Raw genomic sequence first — 27,697 nt, 5'->3', positions numbered from 1 at the left:
TGAGTCGTAACCCCTGACCCCTGACCCTCCCTACCCTTCTGGTCTAACATGACTGGCATGAGCGAAGAGAAGTGAGTCGTAACCCTTGACCCCTGACCCTCCCCACCCTTCTTGTCTAACATGACTGGCATGAGCGAAGAGAAGTGAGTCGTAACCCCTGACCCCTGACCCTCCCTACCCTTCTGGTCTAACATGACTGGCATGAGCAAAGAGAAGTGAGTCGTAACCCTTGACCCCTGACCCTCCTTACCCTTCTGGTCTAACATGAATGGCATGAGCGAAGAGAAGTGAGTCGTAACCCCTGACCCCTGACCCTCCCTACCCTTCTGGTCTAACATGACTGCCATGAGTACAGAGAAGTGAGTCGTAACCCCTGACTCCTGAGCGAAGATAAGTGAGTCGTAACCCCTGACCCCTGAGCGAAGAGAAGTGAGTCTTAACCCCTGACCCCTGAGCGAAGATAAGTGAGTCGTAACCCCTGACCCCTGAGCGAAGAGAAGTGAGTCTTAACCCCTGACCCCTGAGCGAAGAGAAGTGAGTCGTAACCCCTGACCCCTGACCCCTGAGTCGTAATAGCCCTCCTAACCCTAAAGTTCACTGTCTTCTTCATATCATTGAAATCATTCATGTAGTCAGACAGCCTTCATGTTTCTGTATGTTCAGTGCTGTTGAGATATGTTATCCCAGCCCTAGACTTCTACACGGTACCAAGCTAGAGGATCCCTAGACAATCAATGCTTTATATGGACCATAACAATTGTCATAGATTTATCTCTCTCTCTCTCTCTCCCGCTCCCCTCTTCTCTCTCCCCGCCCTCCTCTCTCTCCCCTCTCCCTTCCTCTCTCTCCCCCCTCTCCCCTCCCCCTTATCTCTCCCGCTCCCCTCTTCTCCCTCTCCCCCTTCTCTCTCCCCCTCTTCCTCTCTCCCCTCCTCCCTCTCACCCCTTTCCTCCTCTCTCTCCCCTCTCTCTCCCCCCTCTCCCCTTCCCCTTATCTCTCCCTCTCTCCCTCCCCCCTTCTCTCTCCCCCTCTTCCTCTCTCCCCTCCTCTCTCTCCCCTGCCCTCCGCTCTCTCTCCCCTCTGCCCTCTCTCTCTCCCCTCCTCCCTCTCACCCCTTTCCTCCTCTTTCTCCCCTCCTCTGTCTCTCTCTCTCTCTCTCCCCTCCCCCTTCTCCCCTCCACCCTCTCTCTCTCCCCTCCTCCCTCGCCCCCTCTCCTCCTCTCTCTCCCCGCGTCTCTCTCTCCCCCTCTCTCTCTCCCCTCCGCCCTCTCTCTCTCTTCCCTCTCTCTCTCCCCTCCTCCCGCTCCCCCCTCTCCTCCTCTCTCTCTCCTCCTCACTCTCCCCCTCCCCCCCTTCTCCCCCCCTCTCCTCCCCTCTCCCCCCCCCCTCTCCCTCTCCCTCCTCTCTCTCCAGACTGAAGGACCTGGGGCTAGAACAGTTCTCCCTATCGATGCTCTTCACACGTATCTTCATCCCCACCTCCTTCCTCCTGGTGTGTATCCTCCACCTTCACTACTTCCACGACCGCTTCCTGCTGCTCACTGATCTGAAGGCTGTGGCCCAAAAACAGGACAGCACCATCTACAGGTGAGACTGGGTGACTGACTGTGTTAGCCCGCTGAGCTAACGTTTAGGACTAGGTGTCAATACAGGGAGAGCCCACTGAGCTCTTAATGTGGGGGAGCTAACACGAGTTACAGCTGCATTTCCAGATGAGCTGTGTTTGTGACTGGGGTTCGAACCCCGGTACGTCTCTAGACTGTGTTAACCCACTGAGCTGAAGTCTAGGTGTTTGTGACTGGGGTTCCAACCCCGGTACGTCTCTAGACTGTGTTAACCCACTGAGCTGAAGTCTAGGTGTTTGTGACTGGGGTTCGAACCCCGGTACGTCTCTAGACTGCGTTAACCCACTGAGCTGAAGTCTAGGTGTTTGTGACTGGGGTTCGAACCCCGGTACGTCTCTAGACTGCGTTAACCCACTGAGCTGAAGTCTAGGTGTTTGTGACTGGGGTTCCAACCCCGGTACGTCTCTAGACTGTGTTAACCCACTGAGCTGAAGTCTAGGTGTTTGTGACTGGGGTTCGAACCCCGGTACGTCTCTAGACGGTGTTAACCCACTGAGCTGAAGTCTAGGTGTTTGTGACTGGGGTTCCAACCCCGGTACGTCTCTAGACTGTGTTAACCCACTGAGCTGAAGTCTAGATGTTTGTGACTGGGGTTCCAACCCCGGTACGTCTCTAGACTGTGTTAACCCACTGAGCTGAAGTCTAGGTGTTTGTGACTGGGGTTCGAACCCCGGTACGTCTCTAGACGGTGTTAACCCACTGAGCTGAAGTCTAGGTGTTTGTGACTGGGGTTCGAACCCCGGTACGTCTCTAGACTGCGTTAACCCACTGAGCTGAAGTCTAGGTGTTTGTGACTGGGGTTCGAACCCCGGTACGTCTCTAGACGGCGTTAACCCACTGAGCTGAAGTCTAGGTGTTTGTGACTGGGGTTCGAACCCCGGTACGTCTCTAGACTGCGTTAACCCACTGAGCTGAAGTCTAGGTGTTTGTGACTGGGGTTCGAACCCCGGTACGTCTCTAGACTGCGTTAACCCACTGAGCTGAAGTCTAGGTGTTTGTGACTGGGGTTCGAACCCCGGTACGTCTCTAGACTGCGTTAACCCACTGAGCTGAAGTCTAGGTGTTTGTGACTGGGGTTCGAACCCCGGTACGTCTCTAGACTGCGTTAACCCACTGAGCTGAAGTCTAGGTGTTTGTGACTGGGGTTCGAACCCCGGTACGTCTCTAGACTGTGTTAACCCACTGAGCTGAAGTCTAGGTGTTTGTGACTGGGGTTCGAACCCCGGTACGTCTCTAGACGGTGTTAACCCACTGAGCTGAAGTCTAGGTGTTTGTGACTGGGGTTCCAACCCCGGTACGTCTCTAGACGGCGTTAACCCACTGAGCTGAAGTCTAGGTGTTTGTGACTGGGGTTCCAACCCCGGTACGTCTCTAGACTGTGTTAACCCACTGAGCTGAAGTCTAGGTGTTTGTGACTGGGGTTCGAACCCCGGTACGTCTCTAGACTGTGTTAACCCACTGAGCTGAAGTCTAGGTGTTTGTGACTGGGGTTCGAACCCCGGTACGTCTCTAGACGGCGTTAACCCACTGAGCTGAAGTCTAGGTGTTTGTGACTGGGGTTCGAACCCCGGTACGTCTCTAGACTGCGTTAACCCACTGAGCTGAAGTCTAGGTGTTTGTGACTGGGGTTCGAACCCCGGTACGTCTCTAGACTGCGTTAACCCACTGAGCTGAAGTCTAGGTGTTTGTGACTGGGGTTCGAACCCCGGTACGTCTCTAGACTGTGTTAACCCACTGAGCTGAAGTCTAGGTGTTTGTGTGAGAGAGCTAGCAGCTTTGCTTTCCTGTTCAATGTTTCTGATGGACTGACCGGCGATCTTTCAACGCATCAGACTAGAGTTTGGATTGGCTGGATGGGGTTTTATCATGTATCTACCTCATGTACTTTGTTCCCTCCAGCGTATAAGACCTACAGAGAAATGCTGGAGATACAGTGGTCTGTGTTAATGTCTTGTCTTCATGTTCTAGTAGCCTCCTTCATGTTCCCACTTGCTTTTCATCCTATTCTCTTTAATCTACTGCCATCTGTCATCTCTCCTCCTCTGCCATCTCTCCATTCCTACCTCTCCTCACACAGTCATGCTAAAGTCAATGGTCGCGTGTATCTGATCATGAATAGGTAGGTACCTGCTTGCCTTTCATCCATCCTGTCGCATCCATCCACCACCGTTTGACTTCCCTCCCTCTTCTTCACTCATGCTCTCCTTTGGTCAACTCTTCTCCCTCCACCTCTCCACCTCCTCTCCATCTCTCCTCTCTCATCTACCTCTCTACCTCCTCTCCATCTCTCCACCTCCTCTCTCCACCTCTCATCCTCCTCTCTCCACCTCTCCTCTCTCATCCACCTCTCTACCTCCTCTCCATCTCTCCTCTCTCAACCACCTCTCCACATCCTCTCCACCTCCTCTCTCCATCTCCTCTCTCCATCTCTCCTCTCTCATCTACCTCTCCACCTCCTCTCCATCTCTCCTCTCTCATCCACCTCTCCACCTCTTCTCATCCACCTCTCCACATCCTCTCTACCTCCTCTCTCCACCTCTCCACATCCTCTCTACCTCCTCTATCCACCTCTCCACCTCTCCACCTCCTCTCTCCACTCTCCATCTCATCTCTCCACCTCTCCACATCCTCTCCACCTCTCCTCTCATCCTCTATACCTCTGGTCCTCCGGTCCTCCAAGCATCTAAACACGCCTGTCTTTCCCTGCTCGGGTACCTAACTTCCCTGTGAAACTTGCTCCTACAGTTCTGTCCGTTTGGTTTAATGGTAAACCAATATCTGATGACTGTATGGGGGTTTGCTTCGACAGGTCATGTTAGAAACGTATGTGAAAACATCTGTTCTATTTTGGTTTCTGCCTCTTTCTGTCTCTTTGGATTTTTTGGACCAATTTGATTTGTGGACACTTCTTCTTGATGCCCACAACCCCCTCTTCTCTATAGCGAACTTCTCGGCCAGTTTATCCTCAGTAAAAGTCTCTTCTTTCAAGCATGTCCTGACTTAGTATTAAAAGACAGCACCTTTCCTCTTTAGAACCAATCCCCTCCACTCTTCTCCTAGTTCCTGTGGTAGCAACTTAGAACCCTATCGGTCGCTAACCTACACTGTGTCACTCAATCTACTTTTGTTGTGTATCTCCTTCTCTCTGTGTTGATCTCTCTCTCTCTCTCTCTCTCTCTCTCTCTCTCTCTCTCTCTCTCTCGTTAATCGTTCTCTCTCTCTTGTGTTAATCGTTCTCTCTCTGTGTTGATCTCCCCCTCTCTCTGTGTTGATCGCTCTCTTTATTGATCTCTCTCTCTATTCCATTCCAAAGGGCTTTATTGGCATGGGAAACATATCTTTCCATTGCCAAATCAAGTGAAATAAATAATAAACAAAAGTGATTTAGAACAATATAAAATTAACATTAAACATTACACAGAAGATCCAATGGAATATAGACATTTCAAATGTCATATTATGTCTATATACAGTGTTGTAACGATGTACACATGGTTAAAGTACAAAGGGAAAATCAACATAAATATGGCTTGTATTTACAATGGTGTTTGTTCTTCACTGGTTGCCCTTTTCTTGTGGCAACAGGTCACAAATCTTGCTGCTGTGATGTCACACTGTGGTATTTCACCCAGTAGATATGGGAGTTTATCAAAATCGGGTTTGTTTTCTAATTGTTTGTGGATCTGTGTAATCTGAGGGAAATATGTGTCTCTAATATGGTCATACATTGGGCAGGAGGTTAGGAAGTGCAGCTCAGTTTCCACCTCATTTTGTGGGCAGTGTTGCACATAGCCTGTCTTCTCTTGAGAGCCAGGTCTCTGTTTAGGGCCAAATAACATTCTAGTTTGCTCTGTTTTTTTTTTTTATTCTTTCCAATGTGTCAAGTAATTATCTTTTTGTTTTCTCATGATTTGGTTGGGTCTAATTGTGTTGCTGTCCTGGGGCTCTGTGGGGTGTGTTTGTGTTTGTGAACAGAGCCCCAGTACCAGCTTGCTTAGGGGACTCTTCTCCAGGTTCATCTCTCTGTAGGTGATGGCTTTGTTATGGAAGGTTTGGGAATCGCTTCCTTTTAGGTGGTTGTAGAATTTAACGTCTCTGTTCTGGATTTTGATAATTAGCGGGTATCGGCCTAATTCTGCTCTGCATCCATTATTTGGTGTTTTACATTTTACACAGAGTCTCAATTTGGTGTTTGTCCCATTTTGTGAATTCTTGGTTGGTGAGCGGACCCCAGACCTCACAACCATAAAGGGCAATGGGTTCTATAACTGATTCAAGTATTTTTAGCCAGATGCTAATTGGGATGTTGAATTTTATGTTCCTTTTGATGGTGTAGAAGGCCCTTCTTGCCTTGTCTCACAGATCGTTCACAGCTTTGTGGAAGTTACCTGTGGCGCTGATGTTTAGGCCGAGGTATGTATAGTTTTTTGTGTGCTCCAGGGCAACGGTGTCTAGATGGAATTGTATTTGTGGTCCTGGCGACTGGACCTTTTTTGGAACACCATTATTTTGGTCTTACTGAGATTTACTGTCAGGGCCCAGGTCTGACATAATCTGTGCAGAAGATCTAGGTGCTGCTGTAGGCCCTCCTTGGTTGGGGACAAAAGCACCAGATATTCAGAAAACAGTAGACATTTGACTTCAGATTCTAGTAGGGTGAGGCCGGGTGCTGCAGACTGTTCTAGTAGGGTGAGGCCGGGTGCTGCAGACTGTTCTAGTGCCCTCGCCAATTTGTTGATATATATGTTGAAGGGGGGGGGGGGGCGGCGCCTCAAGCTGCATCCCTGTCTCCCCACGGAAAGAAATGTGTGTGTTTTTTGACAATTTTAACCGCACACTTGTTGTTTGTGTTCATGATTTTATAGGGTCGTATGTTTTTCCCCCAACACCAATTTCCATCAATTTGTATAGCAGACCCTCATGCCTAATTGAAAACAAAAGCTTTTTTGAAATCAACAAACATGAGAAGACTTTTGTTTTGGTTTGTTTATTTGTCAATTAGGGTGTGCAGGGTGAACATGTGGCCTGTAGTACACTAATTTGGTAAAAAGACAATTGGACATTTGCTCAGTACATTGTTTTCATTGAGGAAATGTACGAGTCTGCTGTTAATGATAATGCAGAGGATTTTCCCAAGGTTGCTGTTGACACATATCCAACGGTAATTATTGGGGACAAATGTTCTCCACTTTTGTGGATTGGGGTGATCAGTCCTTGATTCCAAATATTGGTGAAGATGCCAGAGCTAAGGATGATGTTAAAGAGTTTAAGTATAGCCAATTGGAATTTGTGGTCTGTATATTTGATCATTTCATTGAGGACACCATCAACACCACAGTTCGTTTTGGGTTGGAGGGGTTTGTATTTTGTCCTGTTGTCTGAAGAAAGCGAAACAGTTCTGTCTGGTGCAGACACACAGACGGAAAAAAGGCTACCTAAGTATGGTTCTCAATCAGAGACAACGAAAGACAGCTGTCCCTGATTGAGAACCACACTCGGCCAAAAACATAGAAATATAACACATAGAATGCCCACCCTAATCACACCCAAAATAGAGACTAAAACCCTCTCTATGGCCAGGGTGTGACACCTGTAGCTCACTCAATGTAATCAGAGAAATGAGTGGGTTCTAGTTGTCTTTAATAGTTGATTCTAGGATTTGTATTGGATCATCTCCATTTTGGATTCACTACTTCCACGACCGCTTCCACTCTTTGTGTGGTTGTTCGTTTAGTGTTTTACAATTTTCCCAGAAGGGGTTATATTCTATGGATTCTTCAGTTACATTGAGCTGATTTCTGATGTGCTGTTCCTTCCTTTTCCGTAGTGTATTTCTGTATTGTTTTAGTGATTCACCATAGTGAAGTCGTAGACTCTCTGGGTCTCTATGTTTCTGGTTGGACAGGATTCTCAATTTCTCTCTTAGGTTTTTTGCATTCTTCATCAAACCATTTTTTACATTGTTGTTCACTTTCTTAGGTTGTCTGCTTGACATGTTTAGATATGATAGGGAAGCTGAGAGGTCAAATATACTTAGGTTTTCTCCTGCCAAGTTTAGTCCTTCACTATTACAGTGAAACGTTTTGTCCAGGAAGTTGTCTAAAAGGGTTTGAATTTGTTGTTGCCTAATGGTTTTTTGGTAGGTTTCCACACTACTTTCCTTCCATCTATAGCATTTCTTAATATTATTCAGTTCCTTTGGCTTTGATGCCTCATGATTGAGTGTTGCTCTGTTCAAGTAGACTGTGATTTTGCTGTGGTCTGATAGGGGTGTCAGTGGGCTGACTGTGAACGCTCTGAGAGACTCTGGGTTGAGGTCAGTGATAAAGTAGTCTACAGTACTACTGCCAAGAGATTAGCTATAGTTGTATCTACTGTAGGAGTCTCCTTGAAGCCTACCATTGACTATGTACATACCCAGCGTGTGACAAAGCTGCACGAGTTGTGACCCGTTTTTGTTGGTTATGTTGTCGTAGTTGTGTCTAGGGGGGCATATGGGGGAGGGAATGCTGTCACCTGCAGGCAGGTGTTTGTCCCCCTGTGTGCTGAGGGTGTCAGGATCTTGTCCGGTTCTGGCATTTAGGTCACCACAGACTAGTACATGTCCCTGGGCCTGGAAATTATTGATTTCCCCCTCCAGGATGGAGAAGCTGTCTTCATTAAAGTCTCTCTCTCTCTCTCTCTCTCTCTCTCTCTCTCTCTCTCTCTCTCTCTCTCTCTCTCTCTCTCTCTCTCTCTCTCTCTCTCTCTCTCTCTCTCTCTCTCTCTCTCTCTCTGTCTCCCGTGTTAATAATTTTCTCTCTGTGTTGATCTCTCTCTCTCTCTTACTCATTCTCTCCTGTGTTAATAGTTATCTCTCTCTCGCTCTCTCTCTCTCGCTCTCTCTCTCTGTGTGTCTCTCTCTCGCTCTCTCTCTCTGTGTCTCTCTCTCTCGCTCTCTCTCTGTGTCTCTCTCTCTCGTTCTCTCTCTCTGTGTCTCTCTCGTTCTCTCTCTCTGTGTCTCTCTCTGTGTGTCTCTCTCTCTCTCTCTCTCTGTCTCTCTCTGTCGCCCTCTCTCTCTCTCTCTCTCTCTCTCTCTCTCTCTCTCTCTCTCTCTCTCTCTCTCTCTCTCTCTCTCTCTCTCTCTCTCTCTCTCTCTCTCTCTCCTGTGTTGTTCACTCTCTTGTTGTTGACCTCTCTCTCTCTCTCTCTCCTGTGTTGTTCACTCTCTTGTTGTTGACCTCTCTCTCTCTCTCTCTCTCCTGTGTTGTTCACTCTCTTGTTGACCCCTCTCTCTCTCTGTAACATGTTGTTATCTGAGCAGCATCAAGCAACACATTTCCTCTCCACAGAGCAAGTAAGTCTAAACCCAACAAGACACGTAATGAAATGCCTCGCCCTGACATGCAGCCATTTCCTGCAAGCCAACCTATAACCTCTGACCCATAAAGCCATCTCCCATTGCCTGAGACTCAGTTTTAGGGATTGCATCCCAAATGGCACCCTATTCCCTATAAAGTGTGCTACCTTTGACCTGGGTAGGGTAGTACACTTTATAGGGAATAGGGTGTCGTTTCAATGTGCAGGTGTCCATGCCTCCCTTCCTGTTCCTGAGAATCGGAGGACTTTTATTTTTGAAGAATGCCAGTCAGAGGAATGTGCTTATTGCTTTTCTATTAAACACTCTGCTGCTAGTGGACACCCACGGCTTGGTATGAGGGCCCTTTGGGAAAGAAGTGTTTGTGTGTTTGTTTGTTTCTGTGTAGTGTCGTGTGTGTGTGTGGTTGTGTGTGTGTGTGTGTGTAGTTTCTGTGTTTGTGTGTGTGTGTGTTAGGGTTGGGCGATATTACGACAGCATTGATTGACGATGATTGACAGCCATCGTCGATGTTAACGACATCGTAATGTGACAGATGATGGTTTACCCTATTTGAACTTGACTGGTGCCGAGCAGTGAAGAACAGAGTCTGACAGGACACAGTAGTGAAGAACAGAGTCTGACAGGACACAGTAGTGAAGAACAGAGTCTGACAGGACACAGTAGTGAAGAACAGAGTCTGACAGGACACAGTAGTGAAGAACAGAGTCTGACAGGACACAGTAGTGAAGAACAGAGTCTGACAGGACACAGTAGTGGAGAACAGAGTCTGACAGGACAAAGTAGTGTAGAACAGAGTCTGACAGGACACAGTAGTGTAGAACAGAGTCTGACAGGACACAGTAGTGAAGAACAGAGTCTGACAGGACACAGTAGTGAAGAACAGAGTCTGACAGGACACAGTAGTGAAGAACAGAGTCTGACAGGACACAGTAGAACAGAGTCTGACAGGACACAGTAGTGAAGAACAAGGTCTGACAGGACACAGTAGTGAAGAACAGAGTCTGACAGGACACAGTAGTGTAGAACAGAGTCTGACTGTACACAGTAGTGAAGAACAGAGTCTGACAGGACACAGTAGGGAAGAACAGAGTCTGACAGGACACAGTAGTGAAGAACAGAGTCTGACAGGACACAGTAGTGTAGAACAGAGTCTGACAGGACACAGTAGGGAAGAACAGAGTCTGACAGGACACAGTAGTGAAGAACAAGGTCTGACAGGACACAGTAGTGAAGAACAGAGTCTGACAGGACACAGTAGTGTAGAACAGAGTCTGACTGTACACAGTAGTGAAGGACAGAGTCTGACAGGACACAGTAGTGAAAGACAGAGTCTGACAGGACACAGTAGTGAAGGACAGAGTCTGACAGGACACAGTAGTGTAGAACAGAGTCTGACTGTACACAGTAGGGAAGAACAGAGTCTGACAGGACACAGTAGTGAAGAACAGAGTCTGACAGGACACAGTAGTGAAGAACAGAGTCTGACAGGACACAGCAGGACAACAGGATAGCAAACAGGACAGTACACAGCAGGACAGTAAACAGCAGGACAGAAAACAGCAGGACAGTACACAGCAGGACAGTACACAGCAGGACAGTAAACAGCAGGACAGTACACAGCAGGACAGTAAACAGCAGGACAGTAAACAGCAGGACAATACGCAGCAGGACAGTAAACAGCAGGACAGTACGCAGCAGGACAGTAAACAGCAGGACAGTACACAGCAGGACAGTACGCAGCAGGACAGTAAACAGCAGGACAGAAAACAGCAGGACAGTACACAGCAGGACAGTACACAGCAGGACAGAAAACAGCAGGACAGAAAACAGCAGGACAGTACGCAGCAGGACAATACGCAGCAGGACAGTACGCAGCAGGACAATACGCAGCAGGACAGTACGCAGCAGGACAGAAAACAGCAGGACAGTACGCAGCAGGACAGTACGCAGCAGGACAGTACGCAGCAGGACAGTACGCAGCAGGACAGTACGCAGCAGGACAATACGCAGCAGGACAGTAAACAGCAGGACAGTAAACAGCAGGACAGTAAACAGCAGGACAGTGCACAGCAGGACAGAAAACAGCAGGACAGTACACAGCAGGACAGTACGCAGCAGGACAGTACGCAGCAGGACAGTACGCAGCAGGACAGTACGCAGCAGGACAGTACGCAGCAGGACAATACGCAGCAGGACAGTAAACAGCAGGACAGTAAACAGCAGGACAGTAAACAGCAGGACAGTACGCAGCAGGACAGTAAACAGCAGGACAGTACGCAGCAGGACAATACGCAGCAGGACAGTACGCAGCAGGACAGTACGCAGCAGGACAGTAAACAGCAGGACAGTACGCAGCAGGACAATACGCAGCAGGACAGTACGCAGCAGGACAGTACGCAGCAGGACAATACGCAGCAGGACAGTACGCAGCAGGAGAAGTACGCAGCAGGACAGTACGCAGCAGGACAGTACGCAGCAGGACAGAAGGAAAGTACACAGAAGGACAGTACACAGCAGGACAAAAGCACAGTACACAGAAGGACAGTACGCAAAAGGACATTCGATTAGTTTAGACTCCAGCCTCAACCTATGAATTTAGACCAGGTATTCCGGGGTACACTGAATGCCGTCGGGGGTACGCCAAATAAAAACATTTGAAAACGTTTTTATTTTGCTTCACATTTTCAAACAGTCCGTTTACGTTTTCAAACGGGTCGATACATTTGGTTGAGGTTGTTTTCTCTCCTGAGTCGCCTCGTTTCACTGCCAAAAATAAAATTAAACCATCTAGTGTTCAGCGAAATAACAACACAATGTCAAATACAGGAAGCCTCGTCAAATAATTAACATCCAATCACATTAACCGTTACTCTCTCGCGGGAATTCCCCTAACGGTCCGTATGTTGCCAAACGTAGCTGCTTCTCATGTTGGTATCTGTACTGATGGCGCAAAAGCCATGACAGGGAGACATAGTGTAGTGGTAACGCGCGTGCAAGCAGTTGCTCTTGACGCCACTTGGGTACACTGCAGCATCCACCGAGAGGCTCTTGCTGCCAAGGGAATGCCTGACAGCTTGAAAGACGTTTTGGACACGACCGTGACAATGGTTAACTTCGTTAAAGCAAGGCCCCTGAACTCTCGTGTATTGTCTGCATTATGCAATGATATGGGCAGCGACCATGTAACGCTTTTACAACATACAGAAGTGCGCTGGTTATCAAGAGGCAAAGTATTGACACGGTTTTTGAATTGAGAGACGAGCTTAAAGTTTTCTTTACTGACCATAATTTTCACTTGTCTGACCGCTTGCATGATGACGAGTTTCTCACACGACTGGCCTATCTGGGTGATGTATTTTCTCGCCTGAATGATCTGAATCTGGGATTACAGGGACTCTCCACAACTATATTCAATGTCACAAAATTGAGGTTATGAATAAGAAGTTGGAGCTCTTCTCTGTCTGCATTAACAAGGACAACACACAGGTCTTTCTGTGATTGTATGATTTTTTGTGTGCAAATTAACTCAAGCTTACGGACAATGTCAAATGTGATATAGCGAAGGACCTAAGTGAGCTGGGTGCGCAATTACGCAGGTACTTTCCCGAAACGGATGACACAAACAACTGGATTCGTTATCCCTTTCATGCCCTGCCTCCAGTCCACTTACCGAGCCTCATCAAAATTGCAACAAGCGGTTCTGTGAAAATGTAATTGAATCAGAAGCCACTGCCAGATTTCTGGTTAGGGCTGCGCTCAGAGTGTCTTGCCTTGGAAAATCACGCTGTTAAGACACTGATGCCCTTTGCAACCACGTACCTATGTGAGAGTGGATTCTCAGCCCTCACTAGCATGGAAACTAAATACAGGCACAGACTGTGTGGAAAATGATTTAAGACTGAGACTCTCTCCAATACAACCCAACAGTGCAGAGTTATGTGCATCCTTTCAAGCACACCCTTCTCATTAACCTGTGGTGAGTTATTCACAATTTTCGATGAACAAATAAGGTTTTATATGTAAGACGGTTAAATAAAGAGCAAAATTATTGATTATTATTATATTATTATTTGTGCCCTGGTCCTATAAGAGCTCTTTGTCACTTCTCACGAGCCAGGGTTGTCACAAAAACTCACACTCATTCTTATGTTTAATAAATGTATCGTATAGTGTGTGTGTGGCACGATTACAATGATGAAAAAAAAACATTTTTTGAGAGTTCGCTGACCCTGGTGCTAGAGGGGGTACAGCTGGAGTGCGCTGACCCTGGTGCTAGAGGGGGTACAGCTGGAGGTTGAGTGTTTGAAATCAGTGTTCCGTCATGATGTAGTCCTATAACCTCACTACGGCAGGACAGCCTGTTCCTCATCAGACAGTCACACACACACACACACACACACACACACACACACACACACACACACACACACACACACACACACACACACACACACACACACACACACACACACACACACACACACACACACACACACACACTCTTTCTGCCAGGCTTTCTGCCAGGCATTCATACTTTCAGGCTTTCATTTTATTTCCTCATGATTCGTTCAGTTGCATTCTATGTCGCGCTATTGCCCAACTGCAGTTTATTACTTGTTTATTTAAATGTGTTGGGGTTGGCCAATAAGGATGATAGCGTCGTATACTGTATCACTATGTTTAATGGGTACATAATCACGATAGGACGATGGTCGATATCGCCCAACCCTAGTGTGCGTGTGTGTGTGTGTGTGTGTGTGTGTGTGTGTGTGTGTGTGTGTGTGTGTGTGTGTGTGTGTGTGTGTGTGTGTGTCTGCGTGGGTGTGTGTGTGTGTGTGTGCTTGTGTGTGTGCTTGTGTGTGTGTGTGTGTGTGTGTGTGTGTCTATGTCTCTCATAAATCTAAACACCATCTCCCCAGACTGGTACACCAGGATGGAAGCCTGGCTGACATCACCATGCTCAGCATCTCCTCTGGAGAAGGAGTGATACGAGCAGACGACAAGAAAGAGAAGAAGAAGGAGAAAGAGAAGGAGGGAACCCTGGTGGTGGTGATGGAGGAGAAAGATGGAGGGATGAAGCAGAAAGGAGGACTCCGTCAGTCTATAGACCTGCATCAGTCATTCGGAAAGTCTTTCGAGTTGCATCAATCGTTCCATAAGTCGTTTGAATCCAATGCAGGGTCGGGGGAGAGTGGCCACTGCAGTGTGGGAACTGAGCCAGATCCCTCCACAGAAAACACTACCTCAGGTACACAGAATACCGTCAGGGCGGCAGGTAGACTAGCCGACCGGCAGGTAGACTAGCGGACCGGCAGGTAGACTAGCGGGGAGGCAGGTAGCCTAGCGGGGAGGCAGGTAGGCTAGCGGTGCGGCACGTAGCCTAGCGGGGAGGCAGGTAGGCTAGCGGGGAGGCAGGTAGACTAGCGGGAAGGCAGGTAGACTAGCGGGGTGACAGGTAGACTAGCGTGGCGGCAGGTGGACTAGCGGGGCGGCAGGTGGACTTGCGGGGCGGCAGGTAGACTAGCGGGGCGGCAGGTAGACTAGCGGGGCGGCAGGTAGACTAGCGGGGCGGCAGGTAGACTAGCGGACCGGCAGGTAGACTAGCGGGGAGGCAGGTAGCCTAGCGGGGAGGCAGGTAGGCTAGCGGTGCGGCACGTAGCCTAGCGGGGAGGCAGGTAGGCTAGCGGGGAGGCAGGTAGGCTAGCGGGGAGGCAGGTAGACTAGCGGGAAGGCAGGTAGACTAGCGGGGCGGCAGGTAGACTAGCGGGGCGGCAGGTAGACTAGCGGGGCGGCAGGTGGACTAGCGGGGCGGCAGGTGGACTAGCGGGGCGGCAGGTAGCCTAGCGGGGTGGCAGGTATCCTAGCGGGGTGGCAGGTAGACTAGCGGGGCGGCAGGTGGACTAGCGGGGCGGCAGGTAGACTAGCGGGGCGGCAGGTAGCCTAGCGGGGTGGCAGGTAGCCTAGCGGGGCGGCAGGTAGACTAGCGGGGCGGCAGGTAGCCTAGCGGGGTGGCAGGTAGACTAGCGGGGCGGCAGGTAGACTAGCGGGGCGGCAGGTAGACTAGCGGGGCGGCAGGTAGACTAGCGGGGCGGCAGGTAGACTAGCGGGGCGGCAGGTAGCCTAGCGGGGCGGCAGGTAGCCTAGCGGGACGGCAGGTAGCCTAGCGGGAAGGCAGGTAGTCTAGCGGGACGGCAGGTAGCCTAGCGGGCTGGCAGGTAGCCTAGCGGGAAGGCAGGTAGCCTAGCGGGAAGGCAGGTAGACTAGCAGGAAGGCAGGTAGACTAGCGGACCGGCAGGTAGACTAGCGGGAAGGCAGGTAGCCTAGCGGGAAGGCAGGTAGCCTAGCGGGAAGGCAGGTAGCCTAGCGGGAAGGCAGGTAGCCTAGCGGGAAGGCAGGTAGCCTAGCGGGACGGCAGGTAGCCTAGCGGGAATGCAGGTAGACTAGCGGGAAGGCAGGTAGCCTAGCGGGAAGGCAGGTAGCCTAGCGGGAAGGCAGGTAGCCTAGCGTTGAGTTTTGGGCCAGTAACCAAAAGGTTGTTTGTTTGCCGACAAGGTGAAAACTCTCCAAGCACTCTTCGAGGATGTCTTAGGGGGAGTTGGGATATTTAAAAAATCAAATTTCCAATTCACACACTCATATTCATATTAATACACACGTGTGTGAAATATGACAAATATAAGATATACAGAGATTCTAGCACTCTTCCAAAGATATAAAAAATAGTCAAAATAAGTATATATTATTTTGTGTGTGGGAATTTGATTGATTGATTGACTGGCTGACTGATTGACTTGCTGACTAGCTGATTGATTGACTGACTGACTGTTTGGCTGACTGGCTGACTGACTGACTGGCTGACTGATTGACTGACTGATTGACTGGCTGACTGATTGACTGCCTGACTGATTGACTGGATAACTGGCTGACTGATTGACTGGCTGACTGATTGACTGGCTGACTGATTGACTGGATAACTGGCTGACTGATTGACTGGATAACTGGCTGACTGATTGACTGGCTGACTGATTGACTGGATAACTGACTGACTGATTGGATAACTGGTTGACTGATTGACTGACTGACTGACTGACTGATTGGATAACTGGCTGAGTGATTGACTGGCTGACTGGCTGACTGACTGACTGATTGACTGATTGACTGACTGACTGATTGGATAACTGGCTGACTGATTGACTGGCTGACTGACTGACTGACTGATTGACTGACTGATTGGATAACTGGCTGACTGATTGACTGACCTGACTGACTGATTAACTGACTGATTGGATAACTGGTTAACTGATTGACTGACTGACTGGCTGACTGATTGACTGACTGATTGGATAACTGGCTGACTGACTAACTGGCTGACTGGATAACTGGCTGACTGATTGACTGGCTGACTGACTGATTGACTGACTGATTGGATAACTGGCTGACTGATTGACGGAGTGACTGACTGACTGACTGACTAAGTGATTGACTGACTGATTGACCAACTGGCTGACTGACTGGCTGACTGGTTGTCTGACTGGTTGTCTGACTGACTGACTGACTAGCTGACTGATTGACTGAATACTGGTTGACTGACTTATTGACTGACTGATTAACTGGCTGACTGACTGACTGACTTCTGGCTGACTGACTGATAAAATTGACTGACTGATTGGCAGACTGACTGAGTGACTGACAGATTGCTTCCTGTCTCGTCCTGTTCCTGTCAGACCTAAAGAATAAGTGGCACCTGGTGGTGGACCGTCTGACTGTGCTGTTCCTCAAGTTCCTGGAATATTTCCACAAGCTGCAGCTCTTCATCTGGTGGCTCCTAGAGATACACATCATCAAGATCGTCTCTTCGTATATCATACTGGTCTCTGTTAAGGAGGTAAGGGCTGGGGTTTTGAGCCCAGCTGCCCTGCTTGCCACAAAACTGTGGCAAGGCTGAGCGACCGCCTAGGCATTACACTAACAATTGAATGACTAGCTACATATCACCCAAACCATCTCTGTTTCAGTTGATCCTAATAACAGTCCTTGTCCACTCTTGGAAGTTTGTGTTTTTTAGTAGGGATCTTTTAATAAAGCTAGTAGTGATACTGACACTAAACGTAACTGTTTCTCCTCTCTGGCAGGTGTCCTTGTTCAACTACGTATTCATGGCTTGCTGGGCCTTCGCTCTGCCCTTCAGTCAGTTCAGACCCCTAGCCTCCAGTATCTGTACAGTCTGGACCTGTGTTATCATCGTCTGTAAGATGTTGTACCAGCTGGAATCTATACAACCTGCCTCTTACTCCAAGAACTGCTCCATGGTGAGTAGGGCAATTCGGTGGGTAGAAAGTTGGTTGGTTGGTTGGTGACGGAATGGTTGGTTGGCTGATGAAATGGTTGGTTGGTGGTTGGTTTGTTGATGGAATGCTTGGTTGGTTGGTTGGTTGGTTGATGGAATGGTTGGTTGATTGATGGAAAGGTTGGTTGGTTGATGAATGGTTTGTTGGTTGGTTGGTTGGTTGGTTGGTTAATGGAATGGTTGGTTGATGGAATGGTTGGTTGATGGATGGAATGGTTGGTTGGTTGATGGAATGGTTGGCTGGTTGATAGAATGGTTAGTTGGTTGACAGAATGGTTGGCTGGCTGATAGAATGGTTGGTTGATTGGTTGATGGAATGGTTGGTTGGTTGATAGAATGATTGGTTGATGGAATGGTTGGTTGGTTGGCTGATGGAAAGGTTGGTTGGTGGGTTGGTTGGTTGATGGAATGGTTGGTTGGTTGGTTGGTTGGTTGGTTAATGGAATGGTTGGTTGGTTGATGGAAAGGTTGGTTGATGGATGGAATGGTTTGTTGGTTGGTTGGTTGGTTGGTTAATGGAATGGTTGGTTGATGGAAAGGTTGGTTGGTGATGGAATGGTTGTCTGGTTGATAGAATGGTTGGTGGTTGATGGAAAGGTTGGTTGGTTGATGGAATGGTTGGCTGGCTGGCTGGTTGATAGAATGGTTGGCTGGCTGCTATAATGGTTGGTTGGTGATAGAATGGTTGGTTGATGATAGAATGGTTGGTTGGTGGTGGTTGATGGAATGGTTGGTTGGCTGATGGAAAGGTTGGTTGGTTGCTGGAATGGTTTGTTTGTTGGTTGGTTGGTTGGTTGGTTAATGGAATGGTTGGTTGGTTGATGGAAAGGTTGGTTGGTTGATGGAATGGTGTGTTGGTTGGTTGGTGGTTGGTTAATGGAATGGTTGGTTGGTTGGTTGATGGAAAGGTTGGTTGATTGATGGAATGGTTGGCTGGCTGGTGATAGAATGGTTGGTTGGTTGACAGAATGGTTGGCTGGTGATAGAATGGCTGGTTGGTTGATAGAATGGTTGGTGGTTGGTTGATGAAATGGTTGTTTGGTTGATGGAATGGTTGGCTGGATGATGGAATGGTTGGTTGGAAGTTGGTTGATGGAATGGTTGGTTGGTTGGTTGATGGAATGGTTGTTTGGTTGATGGAATGGTTGGCTGGATGATGGAATGGTTGGTTGGAGGTTGGTTGATGGAATGGTTGGTTGGTTAGTTGATGGAATGGTTGGTTCGCTGGCTGGCTGATGGAAAGGTTGGTTGGTGGAATGGTTGGCTGGCTGGTTGACAGAATGGTTGGCTGGTTGATAGAATGGTTGGTTGATGGAATGGTTGGCTGGTTGATGGAATGGTTGGCTGGTTGATGGAATGGTTGGCTGGTTGATGGAATGGTTGGTTGGTGATGGAATGGTTGGTTGGTGGATGGAATGGTTGTTTGGTTGATGGAATGGTTGGCTGGATGATGGAACGGTTGGTTGGAGGTTGGTTGATGGAATGGTTGGCTGGTTGATGGAATGGTTGGTTGGTGATGGAATGGTTGGTTGGTGGATGGAATGGTTGGTTGGTGATGGAATGGTTGGTTGGTGGGTGGAATGGTTGTTTGGTTGATGGAATGGTTGGCTGGATGATGGAATGGTTGGTTGGAGGTTGGTTGATGGAATGGTTGGCTGGTTGATGGAATGGTTGGTTGGTGATGGAATGGTTGGTTGGTGGATGGAATGGTTGGTTGGTTGGTGGTTGGTTGGTGAAGGAATGGTTGGTTGGTTGATGGAATGGTTGGTTGGCTGGCTGATGGAAAGGTTGGTTGGTGGGTTGATGGAATGGTTGAATGGTTGGCTGGTGGATAGAATGGTTGGTTGGTTGGTGATGGAATGGTTGGTTGGTGATGGAATGGTTGTTTGGTTGATGTAATGGTTGGTGGAATGGTTTGTGGAATGGTTGGTTGGCTGATGGAAAGGTTGGTTGGTGGGTTGGTTGATGGAATGGTTGTTTGGATGATGGAATGGTTGGCTGGTTGATGGAATGGTTGGTTGGTGGATGGAATGGTTGGTTGGGTGATGGAATGGTTGGCTGCATGATGGAATGGTTGGTTGGATGATGGAATGGTTGGTTGATGGAATGGTTGGTTGGTGGAAGGAATGGTTGGTTGGTTGATGGAGTGGTTGGTTGGTTGGTTAATCGAATGGTTGATTGTTTGTTGGAATGGTTGGTTGGTGGATGGAATGGTTTGTTGGTTGATGGAATGGTTTGTTGGTTGATGGAATGGTTGGTTGGTGGATGGAATGGTTGGTTGGTTGATGGAGTGGTTGGTTGGTTGGTTAATCGAATGGTTGGTTGTTTGTTGGAATGGTTGGTTGGTGGATGGAATGGTTTGTTGGTTAATGGAATGGTTTGTTGGTTAATGGAATGGTTGGTTGGTGATGGAAAGTTTGGTTGGTGGTGGAATGGTATGCTGGTTGGTTGATGGAATGGTTGGTTGGTTGATGGAATGGTTGGTTGGATGGTTGTTTTGTTGGTTGATCAAATGGTCGGTTTGTTGATAGAAAGGTTGGTTGGTGATGGAATGGTTGGCTGGTTGTTTGGTCGGTTGGTTTATGGAATGGTTGGCTGGTGGATAGTTTTTTATTTCTGTTTCTCAATTCTATGCCGAAGCCTTGGCCAAAGATATTTGAACATATATATTCAAACGTATGGAGATAGATACCAATATGTAACTGTAACTGTAACTATGAACATTTTATGTTTTGGACTGACTACTCTTCATCCTCTTCTGGGTTGTTCGTAAGGGTACTTACAAAAGCATCGGGTCGTTTGAATATGGTTTGACTGACTGACTCCTGTTCTGATTCCTCTTCCTCCCCAGCCAATGAACTACACAGAGAAACAGAGAGAGGAAATGAAAGACTCGCTGCTGTACAAGGAGCCAGTAGACCCGTCCAACTGGGTCGGACTCAACAAGTTCAACCCTCTACTGGAGAACCTCAGGGTGAGGAGACACTAACCGATCACGTTTACTTATAAAACAAGACATCTGTGTAGTAGTATAGCATCACTTTGGGACATGCAAACATAGGAAATAGTTCTCAAACAAGATAGAAAACTCATACACTGAGTTTTTCATTAATCTCAGAACCCAGGACATTGGGAGAGACTCACCTTTGATTATCTGCCTGTGAGTCAGGACCAGTCTCTGAGTCAGGGCTAGAAGGACTAGCCTCTGAGTCAGAGCTAGAAGGACCAGTCTATGAGTCGGTGCTAGAAGGACCAGTCTCTGAGTCAAGGCTAGAAGGACCTGTCTCTGAGTCAAGGCTAGAAGGACCGGTCTCTGAGTCAAGGCTAGAAGGACCGGTCTCTGAGTCAGGGCTAGAAGGACCCGTCTCTGAGTCAAGGCTAGAAGGACCGGTCTCTGAGTCAATGCTAGAAAGACCAGTCTGAGTCAGGGCTAGAAGGACCAGTCTCTGAGTCAAGGCTAGAAGGACCAGTCTCTGAGTCAGGGCTAGAAGGACCAGTCTATGAGTCGGGGCTAGAAAGACCAGTCTCCGAGTCAGGGCTAGAAGGACCGGTCTCTGAGTCAGGGCTAGAAGGACCAGTCTCTGAGTCAGGGCTAGAAGGACCAGTCTCTGAGTCGGTGCTAGAAGGACCAGTCTCTGATTCAGGGTTAGAAGGACCAATCTCTGAGTCAGGGCTAGAAGGACCAGTCTCTGAATCAAGGCTAGAAGGACCAGTCTCTGAATCAAGGCTAATAGGACCCGTCTGAGTCGGTGCAAGAAGGACCAGTCTCTGAGTCAAGGCTAGAAGGACCAGTCTATGAGTCAGGGCTAGAAGGACCAGTCTCTGAGTCAGGGCTAGAAGGACCAGTCTGAGTTAGGGCTAGAAGGACCTGTCTCTGAATCAAGGCTAGAAGGACCAGTCTCTGAATCAAGGCTAGAAGGACCCGTCTGAGTCGGTGCAAGAAGGACCAGTCTCTGAGTCAAGGCTAGAAGGACCAGTCTGAGTCAGGGCTAGAAGGACCAGTCTCTGAGTCAAGGCTAGAAGGACCAGTCTGAGTCGGTGCTAAAAGGACCAGTCTCTGAATCAAGGCTAGAAGGACCAGTCTGTGAGTCAGGGCTAGAAGGACCAGTCTGTGAGTCAGGGCTAGAAGGACCAGTCTCTGAGTCAAGGCTAGAAGGACCAGTCTGAGTCAGGGCTAGAAGGACCAGTCTCTGAATCAAGGCTAGAAGGACCAGTCTCTGAATCAAGGCTAGAAGGACCCGTCTGAGTCGGTGCTAGAAGGACCAATGTCTGAGTCAGGGCTAGGAGGACCAGTCTCTGAGTCAAGGCTAGAAGGACCAGTCTGAGTCAAGGCTAGAAGGACCAGTCTCTGAATCAAGGCTAGAAGGACCAGTCTCTGAATCAAGGCTAGAAGGACCCGTCTGAGTCGGTGCTAGAAGGACCATTCTGAGTCAGAGCTAGAAGGACCAGTCTCTGAGTCAAGGCTAGAAGGACCAGTCTGAGTCGGTGCTAGAAGGACCCGTCTCTGAGTCATGGCTAGAAGGACCAGTCTCTGAGTCAGGGCTAGAAGGACCAGTCTCTGAGTCAGGGCTAGAAGGACCAATCTCTGAGTCAGGGGTAGAATGACCAGTCTCTGAGTCGGTGCTAGAAGGACCCGTCTCTGAGTCAAGGCTAGAAGGACCAGTCTCTGAGTCAAGGCTAGAATGACCAGTCTCTGAGTCAGGGCTATACTACACATCTACCTCTATCAACTGAGTCAGTACTGCAAAAATAACAAACAATTTATTTGAAATGTACATCAAAGATCTATTCTGTTGCTTCACTGTTTCTTCCTCGCCTCCTCCTCCAGAACAACCTGCTGATGTTGGCCATGCTGGCGTTTGAGGTGACCATCTACCGTCACCAGCAGTACTACAGACTGAGGAACAAGCTCACCGCACCCGCTGCTCGCATCATCTTCCATGACATCACGCGGCAACACCTCGACAACGGCATCGTCAACTGTGTCAAGTACTTCATCAACTACTTCTTCTACAAGTTCGGGCTGGAGGTAGGTAGAAGCGAATATATTCAGAGAGATCACATGGGACGGAGGAAGGTAGAAACTATTATATTCAGAGATCATTTGGGCTAAACTTCACTCTCTCTCTCTACCTCTTTCTCTCCCTGTTCTAGACGTGCTTCCTACTGGCGGTGAATGTGATTGGCCAGCGTATGGATTTCTATGCTATGCTGCATGCCTTCTCTCTGATAGCCGTGATGTACAGACGGAGAAGGAAAGCTATAGCTGAGATCTGGCCTAAATACTGTTGTTTCCAGGCCTGTATTCTAACCTGGCAGTACTTTGTGTGCATCGGGATACCACCTGCAGCTTGCAAAGGTAGGTGTGTCTGTCTGTGTATGTACACAACATGACCCAAAAAATGTGTACACATGCTCGTCGAACATCTCATTGGAGTTGGTTCTCCCTTTGCTGTTATAACAGCCTCCACTCTTCTGGGAAGGCTTTCCACTAGATGATGGAACATTGCTGCTATAACAGCCTCCACTCTTCTGGGAAGGCTTTCCACTAGATGATGGAACATTGCTTCTGTAACAGCCTCCACTCTTCTGGGAAGGCTTTCCACTAGATGATGGAACATTGCTGCTATAACAGCCTCCACTCTTCTGGGAAGGCTTTCCACTAGATGATGGAACATTGCTGCAGGGACTTGCTTCCATTCAGCCACAAGAGCATTAGTGAGGTTGGGCACTGATGTTGGGCGATTAGGCCTGGCTTGCAGTCGGCGTTCCAATTCATCCCAAAGGTGTTTGATCTGGGCTTTGAGGTCAGGGCTCTGTGCAGGCCATTCAAGTTCTTCCACAATGATCTTGACAAACCATTTCTGTATGGACATCGCTTTGTGCACGGGGGCATTGTCATGCTGAAACAGGAAAGAGCCTTCCCAAAACTGCTGCCACAATGTTGGAAGCACAGAATCGTCTAGAATGTAATTGTATTCTGTAGCGTTAACATTTTCCTTCACCGTAACTAAGGGATCAACCCCGAACCATGAAAAACAGCCCCAGACCATTATTTCTTCTCTTCCAAACTTTTTTTATTATACCTTTGTTCAACTAGACAGGTCATTTAAGAACAAATTCTTATTTACAATGATGGACTTGGAATAGTGGGTCAACTGCCTTGTTCAGGGGCAGAACAACAGATTTTTACCTTGTCAGCTGGGGGATTCGATCTAGCAAACTTTCAGTTACTAGTCCAACGCTCTAACCACTAGGCTACCTGCTGGTTACTAGTCCAACGCTCTAACCACTAGGCTACCTGCTGGTTACTAGTCCAACGCTCTAACCACTAGGCTACCTGTTGGTTACTAGTCCAACGCTCTAACCACTAGGCTACCTGCTCTAACCACTAGGCTACCTGCTCTAACCACTAGGCTACCTGCTCTAACCACTAGGCTACCTGCTCTAACCACTAGGCTACCTGCTCTAACCACTAGGCTACCTGCTGGTTACTAGTCCAACGCTCTAACCACTAGGCTACCTGCTGGTTACTAGTCCAACGCTCTAACCACTAGGCTACCTGCCGCCAGGTAGACTTTAACTGGCTAAACTGTACACTTTGCTCTATGCATTGGGGCAGGTATCGTTCTCCTGGCATCCGCCAAACCCAGATTCGTCCGTCGGAGTGCCAGATGGTGAAGTGTGATTCATCACTCCAGAGAACGTGTTTCCACTGCTCCAGAGTCCAGTGGTGGCGAGCTTTACACCATTCCAGCCGACGCTTGGCATTGTGCGTGGTGATCTTAGGCTTGTGTGCGGCTGCTCAGTCATAGAAACTAATTTAATGAAGATCCAGACGAACATTTCTTGTGCTGACGTTGTTTCCAGAGGCATTTTGGAACTCGGTAGTGAGTGTTGCAACTGAGGAAAGACGCGCTTTTTACGCGCTTCAGCACTCGACGATCCCGTTCTGTGAGCTTGTGTGGCCTACCACTTCGCGGCTGAGCCGTTGTTGCTCCTAGACGTTTCCACTTCACATTAACTGCACTTACAGTTGACCGGGGGGCAGCTCTAACAGGGCAGAAATTTGACGAACTGACTTGTTGGAAAGGTGGCATCCTATGACGATGCCACACAGTCACTGTGACGGTGCCACGTTGAAAGTCACTGAGCTCTTCAGTACGGACCATTCTACTGCCAGTGTTTGTCTATGTCTGTGTGCTCAATTTTATACACCTATCAGCAACGGGTGTGGCTGAAAAAGCCCGAATCCACTAATTTGAAGGGGTGTCCACATACTGCTGAATAGATAGTGTTTGTTGCATTATATAGTTTACATGTATTTGCCTGTTTAAGTGTGTGAAATGTGTGTGATTTTCTTATATTTTAATATAGTATTTTTTTTAATGTTGTTGCTTTCTACCCCTGCAGACTACCCATGGCGGTTCCCTAACTCTGCAATGGACTCCAACGTCATCAAGTGGCTATATTTCCCAGACTTCCACACCAACCCCAACCCAATCTTTCTCGTCTGTATGTATCATATTGTTCTGTTGGACTATAAAGGGATCAGTGGGGACAGGGTTGATATAATGGGATCGGTATGGACAGGGTTGGTATAATGGGATCGGTATGAACAGGGTTGGTATAATGGGATCGGTATGGACAGGGTTGGTATAATGGGATCGGTATGGACAGGGTTGATATAATGGGATCAGTATGGACAGGGTTGATATAATGGATCAGTATAGACAGGGTTGATATAATGGGATCAGTATGAACAGGGTTGATATAATGGGATCGGTATGGACAGGGTTGATATAATGGGATCAGTATGGACAGGGTTGATATAATGGGATCAGTATAGACAGGGTTGATATAATGGGATCGGTGTGGACAGGGTTGATATAATGGATCGGTGTGGACAGGGTTGATATAATGGGATCAGTATGGACAGGGTTGATATAATGGATCGGTGGGGACAGGGTTGGTATAATGGGATCGGTATGAACAGGGTTGATATAATGGATCGGTGGGGACAGGGTTTGTATAATGGGATCGGTATGAACAGGGTTGATATAATGGATCGGTGGGGACAGGGTTGGTATAATGGGATCGGTGGGGACAGGGTTGATATAATGGGATCGGTGGGGACAGGGTTGATATAATGGGATCAGTATGGACAGGGTTGATATAATGGGATCAGTGGGGACAGGGTTGATATAATGGATCGGTGTGGACAGGGTTGATATAATGGGATCAGTATGGACAGGGTTGATATAATGGGATCAGTGGGGACAGGGTTGGTATAATGGGATCGGTGGGGACAGGGTTGATATAATGGGATCGGTATAGACAGGGTTGATATAATGGATCGGTGTGGACAGGGTTGATATAATGGGATCGGTGGGGACAGGGTTGGTATAATGGGATCAGTGGGGACAGGGTTGGTATAATGGATCGGTGTGGACAGGATTGGTATAATGGGATCAGTATAGACAGGGTTGATATAATGGATCGGTGTGGACAGGGTTGATATAATGGATCGGTGTGGACAGGGTTGATATAATGGGATCGGTGTGGACAGGGTTGGTATAATGGGATCAGTATAGACAGGGTTGATATAATGGATCGGTGGGGACAGGGTTGATATAATGGGATCAGTGTGGACAGGGTTGGATAGAATTGATTATATTGCCTATCTATCAATTCAATTCAATTCAAGGGGCTTTATTGGCATGGGAAACATGTGTTAACATTGCCAAAGCAAGTGAGGTAGATATTATACAAAAGTGAAATAAACAATACAAATTAACAGTAAACATTACACATACAGAAGTTTCAAAACAATAAAGACATTACAAATGTTATATTATATATATACAGTGTTGTAACAATGTACAAATGGTTAAAGCACACAAGTTAAAATAAATAAGCATAAATATGGGTTGTATTTACAATGGTGTTTGTTCTTCACTGGTTGCCCTTTTCTTGTGGCAACAGGTCACAAATCTTGCTGCTGTGATGGCACACTGTGGAATTTCTCCCAGTAGATATGGGAGTTTATCAAAATTGGATTTGTTTTCAAATTCTTTGTGGATCTGTGTAATCTGTGGGAAATATGTCTCTCTAATATGGTCATACATTGGGCAGGAGGTTAGGAAGTGCAGCTCAGTTTCCACCTCATTTTGTGGGCAGTGAGCACATAGCCTGTCTTCTCTTGAGAGCCATGTCTGCCTACGGCGGCCTTTCTCAATAGCAAGGCTATGCTCACTGAGTCTGTACATAGTCAAAGCTTTCCTTAAGTTTGGGTCAGTCACAGTGGTCAGGTATTCTGCCACTGTGTACTCTCTGTTTAGGGCCAAATAGCATTCTAGTTTGCTCTGTTTTTTTGTTAATTCTTTCCAATGTGTCAAGTAATTATCTTTTTGTTTTCTCATGATTTGGTTGGGTCTAATTGTGCTGTTGTCCTGGGGCTCTGTGGGGTGTGTTTGTGTTTGTGAACAGAGCCCTAGGACCAGCTTGCTTAGGGGACTCTTCTCCAGGTTCATCTCTCTGTAGGTGATGGCTTTGTTATGGAAGGTTTGGGAATCGCTTCCTTTTAGGTGGTTGTAGAATTTAACGGCTCTTTTCTGGATTTTGATAATTAGTGGGTATCGGCCTAATTCTGCTCTGCATGCATTATTTGGTGTTCTACGTTGTACACGGAGGATATTTTTGCAGAATTCTGCATGCAGAGTCTCAATTTGGTGTTTGTCCCATTTTGTGAAATCTTGGTTGGTGAGCGGACCCCAGACCTCACAACCATAAAGGGCAATGGGCTCTATGACTGATTCAAGTATTTTTAGCCAGATCCTAATTGGTATGTTGAAATTTATGTTCCTTTTGATGGCATAGAATGCCCTTCTTGGCTTGTCTCTCAGATCGTTCACAGCTTTGTGGAAGTTACCTGTGGCGCTGATGTTTAGGCCGAGGTATGTATAGTTTTTTGTGTGCTCTAGGGCAACAGTGTCTAGATGGAATTTGTGGTCCTGGCGACTGGACCTTTTTTGGAACACCATTATTTTGGTCTTACTGAGATTTACTGTCAGGGCCCAGGTCTGACAGAATCTGTGCAGAAGATCTAGGTGCTGCTGTAGGCCCTCCTTGGTTGGTGACAGAAGCACCAGATCATCAGCAAACAGTAGACATTTGACTTCAGAGTCTAGTAGGGTGAGGCCGGGTGCTGCAGACTGTTCTAGTGCCCTCGCCAATTCGTTGATATATATGTTGAAGAGGGTGGGGCTTAAGCTGCATCCCTGTCTCACCCCACGACCCTGTGTGAAGAAATGTGTGTGTTTTTTGCCAATTTTAACCGCACACTTGTTGTTTGTGTACATGGAT

The 27,697-nt window shown here is 47.9% G+C and overlaps 1 protein-coding gene across 1 annotated transcript in view; it reads left to right on the top strand.

The window, feature by feature from the left end:
* LOC129814522 (piezo-type mechanosensitive ion channel component 2-like) overlaps positions 1-27,697 on the top strand; it is a 160,752-nt gene that overhangs the window by 129,682 nt on the left and 3,373 nt on the right. The window contains exons 18-27 of the mRNA XM_055867708.1: positions 1,414-1,587; positions 3,703-3,744; positions 8,929-8,961; positions 13,905-14,233; positions 16,710-16,870; positions 17,118-17,294; positions 20,184-20,306; positions 22,161-22,361; positions 22,487-22,691; positions 24,746-24,847. Coding sequence (XP_055723683.1) covers positions 1,414-1,587; positions 3,703-3,744; positions 8,929-8,961; positions 13,905-14,233; positions 16,710-16,870; positions 17,118-17,294; positions 20,184-20,306; positions 22,161-22,361; positions 22,487-22,691; positions 24,746-24,847 — 1,547 coding nt within the window. The remainder of the gene's footprint in view (positions 1-1,413; positions 1,588-3,702; positions 3,745-8,928; positions 8,962-13,904; positions 14,234-16,709; positions 16,871-17,117; positions 17,295-20,183; positions 20,307-22,160; positions 22,362-22,486; positions 22,692-24,745; positions 24,848-27,697) is intronic.

This window comes from Salvelinus fontinalis, chromosome 17 (assembly GCF_029448725.1).
Source record: "Salvelinus fontinalis isolate EN_2023a chromosome 17, ASM2944872v1, whole genome shotgun sequence".
In the NCBI taxonomy this organism is placed as follows: domain Eukaryota; kingdom Metazoa; phylum Chordata; class Actinopteri; order Salmoniformes; family Salmonidae; genus Salvelinus; species Salvelinus fontinalis.
The sequence above is the reverse complement of the archived record's forward strand: the minus strand, read 5'-3'. Positions and strand labels throughout refer to the sequence as shown.